Consider the following 11,449-nt stretch of genomic DNA (forward strand, 5'->3'; position numbering starts at 1 on the left):
CTCATTCCATAGTTTTTCAGCAGCGCGGGGAGGTCACTCGAGGGTGGTTTTTTTACTCTCATGCGTAGTGTGAAACACTGTGTGTAATTACCGTAAACCTAACAGACCATGCTCCCTATTCGAGAAGATGAAAAATAAACTGGAAATCAAATTACATTTTTCAGTACCTTTTAAGTACTCTTTCAAAAATATTACAATTATAATGCTAGTAATTGACTTGAAATCCATAGTTAGAAACAATTAACGGTTGTTACTCCATTTGTTGGAGTAACCGTCCATGGTTTAGTGTAACCATGAGGCCTACCATTACCTGCCCAACACTGCTAATGAGTAGTGATTATTTCTCAGGTAGCATAAGGCCGTGTCCTCCTGCATGACTCCAATGGGCTTTGACGTCTCTGGGCTCAGAAATGCACGTGGGGCTCATCACCTCCTTACTGCATGGGGCAGTTCCCTTTCACATCCCCAAGTTGAATGTTCCTGTCCCAGAACAGTTAATATGTGAAGCAGGAAAGGAGCTGGGAGCAGAGTCCTCAAATACAAAGTGCAAAGAGGTAGTTTCAGATGTGTAGGAGCTGAGGAGGAGCAGAGGAGCTGAGCAGAGCAGGACAAGGAGATAAAGGGCAGTGTTTGCAGTCACAGTGTGGCAATGTGATTGAAATGGGTTTGTGACTGGAAAGAGCTGGGTGTGAGCAGCAGTAATGGAAGAGGAGAAAGCAGCAGACAGACTTGAGCATAGTATTTTGATAGAGGTGGCTGTAGTGCTGCCGATAAAGCTGGAGAGGTAGAAATGACAAGTGAAGACGTGAAGACAGAGCCTGCAGTATTCTGAGATCCCGGCACTTGATCGTGCCACCACTACCAACAAGCTGCTCAGGGTAAAAAAGGGTGATGCTGGAAGAGGACTGAGAAAAAGCTTTTTTCTGAAATTGCTGTAGCTCACTGATATCTTCTGTTTCTGTCATAGGGCTATTGGCTATATAATGTCTACGTTGTTCTACCCCATCGTCACCTTCGTTCTCATTGCAATTTGTATTTCCTACTGGGCTGTGACGGCTGTGTATCCTTCTGTCTATGGAGGATCATACAAGGCTTTGTGTACTACATGAGCTTGACTTAAAGGGGTAAAAAAGGGCCCTCGGCAAAGAGTGACCATGGCCTTTAATGTGCTGTGTGCTCTGCAGGCCTGATGGGAATGGGCTCTCAGCTGGGGTGGGCTCCAGGGGTGCTTTGTTTGGAAAAGCAGAGGAAAGGAGTGAGACACCACCCAGTGCACTGAGTCCTCTCTGAATGGGGTAACAGCAGCCCCTCCCTGCTGCTGAACAGCCAGGGGCTGGCAAGGGGAGAATTGCTGTTTGAAAATAAACTGTTCTTAAACATGCAAAGAGGGTCAGTTCTGCTGCTCAGGACAGTGTGAATTTGTCCTTGTGCTCTGTGTCAGCGTGCACTGAAACACAAACCATTAAAGAGCTGCTGCACATTGGCCTTGTCACAGGTAGATGTGCAGGAGGGACTGCATCAGCTGTCAAGGTCATTTCCCTTGCCCATCCTGGTCAGGTTTATTGCACTTTACGTGTATATTCGGTGTTGTCTCTCAACCCATTGTGCACATCTCAGCGTAGCCAGAGCAGTGTCTCTGTTGCTGCACAAGTTCTTCGGAGCTGGTGGTTTGCCACTGCAGAATCTGAAGCTGCTCAAAGCCAACAGTTCTGTGATTCCTCCTTAAAACACTTAATTCAGTTTTCTGGCTACATCTGGAGAGCCTGTCTATAAAGTGATGGCGAACCAAACACTGTGCAAGTATGCAAACCTGACTTGTGACCCCGAGGTAAGTGAAACAGATACACAGTGAGAGCTATGCTAAGTGCATTAATCACTGTTAAATGCAATGCTAGTAGAAAATGTGCGTATTTTAAGTAATGATTTCTCATGTGAAATCCGAAAATGGCACTCAGTGTTCAGATGACACTTCTTTGTTCAAAGTCATTTATAGACATAAACTAATTCTTCTGCTAAACTGTCCTCTGAGGCAGGTAAATATCAATTGTCCCAGTTGACAGAGGGGAAAGGAAGACATGGAAATGAAGGTTTATTTGGAAAGGTGTTCTTGAGTTCATCAGATTCTGTTTTGTGGTCCCCGCAAGGCAGGGGAGGACACTGAAGGCTGTGCCTCAGCCTTGCCCGAGGACCAGGCATGTTTTGAAGCGGAGGCTTTGCTGCTTTTGACACAGCAGTGCCCATTATGAAGCTTCAGAAATGCTTGTCTTCAGTCAAGTGTTTTGACCTGACTGTGGGGTTGAATTTAAGTATTTTTCTGAAAACTAGACACATTTATCAACTGTTCTGTAAGGATTATTTTCAGGCATTTAGATTTCAATGTAGTGCTGTGGTTATGTATATCCCAAACAATTCCCCACCCTGCTGATGTCTGAGCACTAAAAAAGAAAGGGATTAGAAATTGGCTGGTTTTATTTAATGCTCAAACTGAGCAAAAACATTAAATGAACAATAGAAACAGGGAAAAGTAATGCAATGTAAAGACTACTCCTGCTTTAATATCTTGAGATAGGTAAGGAGAATTGTGACCACATCCATCCATGTATAAATGGCATAGCCCAGTTGATACAACTCTGTTCTGGTGATTTACCTGAATGGCAGATTTGGCCTCTGGATTTCAAAAAAATATGCTGTGTTTTTTAATGTGAACAGGTTTTCTTTAAGGAAACTAAAGTGTTTCTTTATCTTAAAAGTAGATTTCAGAAATTCACATCCATTTATTTAGGTTTCAGGCATCTGGTGAACAGCCCTGTTTGCTATCTGCATAGTCTAAAGTTAAGCACCTGCATAAGACATTAATATGAATCCTTAAATGTGTAAACAGGTTACATAGTATAGGAGTGCAGTGTTGAATGAGCTCGTGAAACATCACACAGAATTACGTTATTTGTATTATGCTGCTAAACTTCTGGGACTCTGTACTCAGAATTCATTGCTTATCATTGCGGTGTTTCTTTTTCTTTCTCTGCAGACTTTTAACAGAACCAATGTGACTAAATTGTGTCCGGGTGCTCAGTGCACTTTTGCTTTTTATGGAGGAGAGAGCCTGTACCATAAATACATCTTCATCTTCCAGTTAGCCAATGCCTTTGTGTTTCTCTGGCTGGTGAACTTCGCAATTGCACTGGGTCAGTGTACCCTTGCCGGTGCCTTTGCCTCTTACTACTGGGCGTACCGAAAACCAGCCGATATTCCACTGTGGCCGCTCTTCTCTTCCTTTGGACGAGCAATACGGTAGGACCATGGGGTGGGATATGGGCCTTGCCATGTGTCCAGCAAGTACTCTTTTTACAGGATATCAGTGAAAACCATCGGTTGGTGTGGCAGCTTGGTCTGAGTGGGCAGATGAGCCCCCCCTGGCAGCTCGTCCCTGCCCCACGGTGGGACAGGGAGACACTCGGGAGGGTGAGAGTGAGAAAATGCGTGGGCTGAGATAAAGACAGATGAATAGGAAACAGAGCAGAGAAAAACATGGAATTAATTCACTGCTTCCCATCGCAGGCAGGTGTGCAGGTGCTCAGTCCCACCAATGGACCTTCCTACGGTCATAATTTTATTTATATATATATACACACATACACACACACACACATGCACGTACATGTATAATTGTATATATGCATAACGTAACAGTAATTTATTTTGATTTAGGTATCATACAGGTTCGCTGGCATTTGGAGCCTTAATTCTTGCAATTGTCCAGCTTATTAGGGTAATACTGGAGTACTTGGATCACAAACTGAAAGGTGAGATTTATGAATCTGCTCTAGATTGTTAAGACCGCTTTTGGTAAATTACTTCCTTACTGTCCCAAGTTGTTTCCTCAGCAATAAAAAGAGATTAATTCCACATTATTTTTAGCTATTGCAGTTCTGTTTGAAGCCAAAGAATTTGTGCTGATTTACTCAAATTGAGTCTTTGTGCCAATTTATTCAAATTGAGTCTGTATCCTTGGGAATTTAATGCAAAGTTCACACGGGATGTGAATCTGATCTAATTGAAAGCTGGTGAGCTACATTTGGTTGAGGAAGAGAGTCCATACCTAGAAGAAATGTCTCTGTCTTTGTCACAGTTTCAGATTTTCTCCTGAATAGCTTTCTGTGTTCTGAAGACTGCTCATGTGTTTCATGTGTGATGCGCTTTCCTTGTTTCAGGTACACAGAACTCCTTCACTAGATTTCTACTCTGCTGCCTCAAATGCTGTTTCTGGTGTTTGGAAAGATTCTTAAAATTTATAAACAGAAATGCCTACATCATGGTATGTGCTGTCTCTGCATGTCGTCTCCCCTATCCAGGAAACTAGAATACCCTGACCACTCCTAGCTGGTCAACAGCCAGCAGTACTAGAGTCTGCTGAGTAAATAATGGGATTTAGGGGAGTTTTCAGGAAATGCATGTGGTCCTACCATGAAAAAGTAAGATATTTCTTCTTCTTCTAACTCAGCCTCTTTTAGTGCCTGTCCTTGTCCATCCCTCTCACTTCCCAAAGTAAATGGGAATGGGGGTCATAACTGGGTAACTCCCCCTCTGATTTCAACAGGAATATTGGCGTGGTTTGTGGTGGTGACACTTGTGCTTGGAGGCAGGGTTTGAACAGGGAGGTCAGAAGCCGTGTGGTGTCTGCATTTCCTCCAGGAAGTTAGAAGCACAAATTCTGTAAGCAGCAGCAGCAATATTACTCTAAAATAACCCTCTTAGCTTCCAGAAGCTAGATTCAGATTTCACCTAAATAAACACACACAGATTTTGGCCTGGGATGTTCTAACTCAAAGCAGTTTCCACGATGTACAGTGGTGGACTGGCTGTCTCAAAGAGGGTGGCTGCAGTTGACGTTTCCAGTTAGTGCCATCGTGAAGAGGAAGCGTTCTTTTGGGCTGTTTACAGCTGGTGAGCTGGCTGCACTGAGAGCTGTTGTGGGTATATCCCACCCCTGTGGAAATGGTTTTGTTCATGGATAACTTCAGCTGCTTTACTTTGTGTGGATGTAAATCATAGAATCACAGGATCATAGAATGTATTGGGTTGGAAGGGACCTTTAAAGATCATCCAGTCCAACCCCAAATCCACTGATGCTGATACGGGCATTGCTGATTTCCTCTTCCGTGAGAGCAGTGTCCGGTCCAGGCAGAGGAAGGGGTCAGCTTTCCTGCGCTGCCCATGCGTGTCCCTCTGCACTGTCCCTCTGGTGTGGCTGAATACCAGAGCTAGAATCAGCTCTGCTGGCGCTGCTGGCGACCTTAGTATAGTGTCTGCAGGATCATGAGAGGCAGCTCCTCATTGCTGGGAGATTTGGGGGGGACCAGGGGGCAATATCCTGTCCCAGCCACTGGGCAGCACTGAGGGGGCAGTGCTTTATGTTCATCTGAGTTTCAGGGCCACATTAGAGAGAGAACACGCAGTAAGAGCCTGGCATATAAAGAGGTATCCTAATTATTTAAAATACTTAACAGCTACTATTATTTTGCAGATTGCCATATATGGTAAAAACTTCTGCACCTCGGCAAAAGACGCCTTCTTTCTGCTCATGCGGAACGTGGTGAGGTAAGAGCCATCTCCCAGTCCTTGCGATGTTGGGATTTCCTGCTATCGCGCCTGAAGACACGCTGCTTTCCTCTCCCATGTCTCCTCCAAATACTGCTGTGAGCTGCTGTCCTCAGCCATGGCCCTTGCCTCTGACACTCAGTGTGCAGCAGCAGGCTGTCCGGCACAGGAACTGTGCAGAGCTGACACAACCTGGCAGTTTTGTGGTGATTGCTGGTTTAGGTTCATTAGCACCCAGTAGATTGTAACAGGGCCTCCAAGGAAGCAGGGAAGCCCCTGAGAGGTCACACAGGAGCAGAGTGCTCATCTTCTGCTGTGTCTGTTTGTTGGACTTTGGTCCCCTCACTGCCTGTGAAAAGGAGAGCAGAGACACCGAAGTCTTTAGATTCATCCAGAAGGCTTATGGGGTGTCAGAGAGTGGCAGTAAAGAAGAGAGAGTACTTTGCTTCCAAACTCAGTATCTTTAACATAACCAGATCCATCTGGTTCTGGGAACTCCCCTGGCCCTTTTCCTCACTCTCCCACTGCTGCCAAGCTCCGTGCTCGCATCCGTGCTTTCCGCATTGCTCCTGGCCCTTCCTGCACTGCTACGAGATCAAAAAATAACCAGAGAGTAACTCAGGAGCTGGGGCAGCAGCAGACGGCTAATTACCGAGCAGTGACACAGTAACACAGGTTAGGCATTTGGATTATTAAGTGAGGGACTGGGAGGAGAGGAATGGAGGGGGAGGCTGAAAGACGGGGAAATGTAAGCGATGCTTAAGAAAGAAGAGGAAGGGGTTGGAAAGAAGGGAGCACATTTGCCATCACCCTGCGTTGGTGTCGCTGCGCTGGTGTCCACACCATGCAGGGCTGGTGCTGCAGAAAAGGAAGCTGCCTCCGTTGCCTCACTGTCCTTTCTGCTGCTGCTCTTCATCAGTTGAGTAATAGCTAAGAGCCAGGCATATAATTTTATTGCTTCAGACGGAGATTTATTTAGCTTGTCTATTTTGCTAATTCTGACAGTTTAACAATGATTTGTTCTCTTTAATACTTAACACATCTTTCGTGGTAGTCAGTGCTGTGTATTACCATATCTATAGTCGTCAGTGCTGTCAAAGGCTGATGGTACAAAACTCATTTTCCATCCCATTATTTACCTGCAGTTTCTGATAAGACAGGCTGGCAGGATTTTGAGGAGAAACTCCCTGGTGTTGCTTTCAATGAGGGCTCCAGATTTACTGTCAATTTTTCTGTCTACCTGCGTTAATTCATCTGTCATTGTCTCCCTGCTTTGAGGCCTCCTGCCTTCGGTGTTGTACCACCATATCTTAAAACAGTAGATTTGGCATGTTACGGGGTCAGGAAATGCGGCCAGGTAGGACCAAGTGAAAAGGCGACCTACCACAAACAGCGCTCTTCGTTTTGAGGGTACTCTGCCTCTTCTGGGCTGGTGTATCTGTGATCCTAGTAGAAAGGCTGAAATAAGAAGATTGTTTAAAAGGTTTTTTAACAAGTAGGAGCAATAAGCAGCCTTCAGGTGCTACAGCAGAATTGCTGCATGAAGGCCTGAACCAGAGGCTCAGTGGTGCTTTGCCCCGCGGGGCTCAACTGTAGCAAAGCCCATTGCAGTGCTGCAGTGTCCGCCTGTGAAACCAGCAGAAGATGGCTCCTTGGTCATGTTTTGTCAGCTGCCCAAAGATAAAGGAGAAAGAATGCGAATGTCTGGGTTGTGATGGTTATGTGTCATCTGTCCTTTGCTGAACAGAGTTGCAGTTCTGGACAAAGTCACAGACTTCCTGTTGTTCCTGGGGAAGATTCTCGTTGCTGGTGGTGTAGGTGAGCTGGTTGATTTTCTCCAATGGCACGTCCTGTTTTCTGGTACCTGTACGCATGTCTGCCATGTTCATGTTTGCGTAGTTAACAGATGCTGGTTCTCATTGGTCTGACTTTTTGGGAAGCTGTTCCTGTGTTCCTAGGATTTGCAAGATTGAAGTAAAATACAGTTTTTTCTTCCCCCCCCCTCTTTTTCCACCCCATATGTGTTGTTGACAGCATCTTTTCTGTAATTGCTTTTACTGGTCTTGCTTGTGGTGCTGGCACAAGGGCTTCTGTAGCCAAAGCAGCGTGGCTGGATCAAGCCAAATTCATGTCCAATAAATCAGCCACAACTGATTCTCCTTTCATGAGAACTGAGCAAAATCGCAGCTGCGATTCACCTGGCAGCAGCCAGCACGTGTGCAAGGGGAGCTGGGCCTGAAGCTCTGCTGCATTCAAGCCCATTGCAGCTATGGGCTATCATGAAAGACATCAAATACTTCTAGTGTTCTTATACTTTTTTTTTTTTTAGTTACCAGTAAATACCAAAATATATTACACATGTTTTTGTGTGACCAAAAAGTGATTTTTTTTTAAATGAAGCACTTTCAGAAATTCAAGATGGCAGTATTCCCTTACATCTTTTCTGAATTGTCACAGCAGTTTCAAAATATTGATTTACTTATACCTGTATTTTGTATTCTGTATACTTTAGAAGATTACTAATGATTACTATTTTTAATCAAAAGTTGAAAACCTGTACCAAGACAGATCTAACATACTTTGTCATGGCTGTAGAACAGCATTCAGGTTGGGGCAGTGCTGACTGCTGTGCTTCTTGCAGGTGTCCTTGCCTTCTTCTTCTTCACACAGCGAATCCCAGTCTTCGCACAGGAAGCGCCAACGCTGAATTACTACTGGGTGCCCCTGCTGGTGAGATACCCGCTCCTCTCCCAGGGCTGGACATGGCCTGGCCACGGCTCCTGTCCTCCACTGCCACACGCGGCCATGAGCGAGGGCTGCTCTGCACCACTCTGTCCTGGGGTCCTGCAGGCAGCGGTGGCCCTGCAGTGACTGTGCCTTCAGAAAAATGAGGGTTCACGTCTGCTGTGCTCAGCCTTCCCTGATAGCAAGGGGTGGTGGGGGGCACTGGTGACTGCAGCTTCCAGTGACAGGGAGCTGTGGCACATCTGGTTCTCCTTTCGTATCCCCTGGACTCCAGAGCAGCTCCAGGATGAGTGTTTCTTGAATCATCTTGAAGGAGAATATTCAGAATTTTCTTGGCATATGTTCTCCTTGGGGGTTGAAATGGCTCCAGTTTGGCAGCTGGAAAACTCATGGCTACCACCTGTTAGGACACAGTGTCTGGGAGCTGTGATCCCTTCCCAGCAGTAGCAACCTTTGGTAGAATTTCAGAGCTGCCATTAATTCCTCCAAAATGTCCTTAGCAGACCAGGCTTCTGCTGGTGTTAGCACTGCCACATTGGTGCCAAACTAAATCTGAGCTTGTTTTGTCTTTTGTTTTTTGCAGACGGTCATTATTGGCTCCTACCTGGTTGCACATGGGTTCTTCAGCGTCTATGCAATGTGTGTCGACACACTTTTCCTCTGCTTTTGTAAGTACCGTGCTTGCTTTTGCCAACACCTGCAGGGCACAGGACGAGGAGCAGGAAGCCACGTTGTCAGTTCCTGACAGAGCTCTGTGACGTCCTAGCACGCTGTGTGAAATACAAACACTTCTGCTTTTCACACTGGCTCCCTGATGCATTCTTTACTGCAGAAGTGGTTTAGTATTCAGATGTAATCAAGTTTAAATAATGGAAAGTAGCTTTATGGCTCATGGCGATATCTGGCTTTTGTTTTTGAGATGTTCCTTAGCTTTCATTAAGTTTGCTTCTGGGTGCTTTGTAAAGAGACCTGTACAGCAATGATTCACTCAGACCTCTTATTAATAACAGAGTTATCTTTGGTATACAGGTGGTTCTTTGTTTTCAACTTGATAGTCCTGAACAAAGTATCATGCTGAATTGCCTTCAAATTTGTGTAAAATACCATTTAAAAAACTATCTGTCCCTTGGACTCCGCAGTGGCAAGCAGTCATGGGCACTCTCAGAGGAACTGCTGTCCAGTCAGAGAATACCAAAATCACAACAGAAATCTGTTGGTCTCAAATTAGGACATGATTATAAGAAGAGAAAGTACTTACTACTAATTACTAGACATACACTTGCTAGACTGACTGTATTAAAGAAATAAAGATACAGTTTTTCTATAATGAAAGTCATTCTGGTAGGTCCAGGTAGAAGTTACACAGCAGTGATTGTTCTTGCAGTTGGTAAATTGTTTGATAACGCTGAGGGAGTACTGAGATAGTCATAGGTTTGGTCTGTCACACGCACAGTGGATCACTGAGGCAAGATAAACATGGGAATACTGAGTCTGCTCTCGCTGCAGCCTGGAGATGCATACACAGATTTGCTTCCTGCAGCCTCTTTGGCCATGGCCTGCAGCTGGTGCTCCCATTTTGGCTCTGCAGTTGTGGCTGTACTGCCCTGCGCACGCCCCAGATTGTATCACAGAATCACAGAATCTTAGGAGTTGGAAAGGACCTCGAAAGCTCATCCAGTTCAACCCCCCTGCCACAGCAGGATCACCCAGACAAGGTCACACAGGAACACGTCCAGGCGGGTTTTGAATGTCTCCAGAGAAGGAGACTCCACAACCTCTCTGGGCAGCCTGGGCCAGTGCTCTGTCACCCTTACAGTAAAAAAGTTTTTACTCATGTTCAGTTTGAACCTCCTATGCTATGTATCTGTGTGAAATGGGGCACTGCAGGGCACAGTCTGGGCTGGACCCAGACCTTCTGCAGGAGAACAAGTAACACACCTGCCTCGTTACTTTAAATTTATGTTTTGCGTGGGTGCTTCCATTCAGGGATGGACAGTGCATGCAGAATATTGTGCACTTGGGGCAGGTTTTAAAAGAACTTCACCTCAGGCAGTGAAGAAGGGTCCAGTTTTAAAGTGTTGAAATCCACAGCTCACTCTGGGACAGATTTTCTAGCAAGAAGTAGCCAAAATGCCAGGCTTCAGAGAAGGCATGAGTGTTTCTGAAAATTTCCACCCATACTGCCAAACCAAAGAACTGGAGAATAAAAAGGATATATCACTGTCATTTGTAAATGGCTAGATGTTTGTGTTTGCTTTGTGTAAAACCTCTTCTTGTTTGAGAAAATAGAATTTTTATGGTATCCTTCATCAACTTAACAATACAGCTAAATTGCCTTGGTTGAGGTTTTTTTTAATGGTGGGTCTTCTCCTCTCTCCTTTCTTCAATTCTGTGTGTGTGTGTGTGGTTGTACCGCTGTGTGCTCTTCTGGCTGTTTTGGTTGTATAAATTCAGGTGAAGACCTGGAAAGAAATGATGGATCTACAGCAAAACCCTACTTCATGTCAGCCAGCCTGCACCGAATTCTGGGGAAGAAGGAGCTCAGCCCTAAGAAGGCGGTGGGATAACACACACTAAACCTCAACATCGAAACAGTGTCACTTTTAAGCAAAACGTGTATAAAGTAGGCAAAAGTAAAAACTGTAAATGATGCTTCTGGTTAATGGGTGATTATTTTTTCCTTTTGCTTACATCTAAAAAATTGAGCAACATTGGGATCATTTGACTAGTTTAAATGCTTAAACTAACAGCTGTGAAAACAAGGCCACGTTTTAGTTTATAGAGTGCCTATGAAAAGGAAAATGTAAATTTGAAGCTTTTTTAAGTCTATAATGATGTTTTAATAACTTTTGTAACACAAGTTGCTGCCTTAGATGACAGCAGTTTTGATAATGTTTCTTTTTATAAGTGTATATTTGTAAAAGAAATTCAGGCAATTTTTTGAAAGCACTAACGTATAACCTAATTAGCCATAAAAAGATAGTTTGAGACTCTCTAGGTAATGAGGAGATGGTACTAAATCTGTAAATATGGTGCTATGATTGTATTTTTTTGTACAAGCTGGTTCACAGCTATTTAAACTGTGATTATACATGCATTAATGATT

The 11,449-nt window shown here is 44.6% G+C and overlaps 1 protein-coding gene across 1 annotated transcript in view; it reads left to right on the forward strand.

Annotated features, from left to right (window-relative positions):
* LOC104537951 (choline transporter-like protein 5) overlaps window positions 1–10,995 on the forward strand; it is a 35,415-nt gene extending 24,420 nt beyond the window's left edge. The window contains exons 13-22 of the mRNA XM_010180982.1: window positions 968–1,060; window positions 1,741–1,828; window positions 3,029–3,291; window positions 3,709–3,803; window positions 4,212–4,315; window positions 5,525–5,598; window positions 7,346–7,416; window positions 8,240–8,328; window positions 8,927–9,011; window positions 10,798–10,995. Of these exons, the coding sequence (XP_010179284.1) occupies window positions 968–1,060; window positions 1,741–1,828; window positions 3,029–3,291; window positions 3,709–3,803; window positions 4,212–4,315; window positions 5,525–5,598; window positions 7,346–7,416; window positions 8,240–8,328; window positions 8,927–9,011; window positions 10,798–10,910 (1,075 nt within the window). The 3' untranslated portion in view covers window positions 10,911–10,995. The remainder of the gene's footprint in view (window positions 1–967; window positions 1,061–1,740; window positions 1,829–3,028; window positions 3,292–3,708; window positions 3,804–4,211; window positions 4,316–5,524; window positions 5,599–7,345; window positions 7,417–8,239; window positions 8,329–8,926; window positions 9,012–10,797) is intronic.
* The last annotated feature ends 454 nt before the right edge of the window (window positions 10,996–11,449 follow it).

Source organism: Mesitornis unicolor, unplaced genomic scaffold (genome assembly GCF_000695765.1).
Source record: "Mesitornis unicolor isolate BGI_N332 unplaced genomic scaffold, ASM69576v1 scaffold20143, whole genome shotgun sequence".
NCBI classification, from domain to species: Eukaryota; Metazoa; Chordata; class Aves; order Mesitornithiformes; family Mesitornithidae; genus Mesitornis; species Mesitornis unicolor.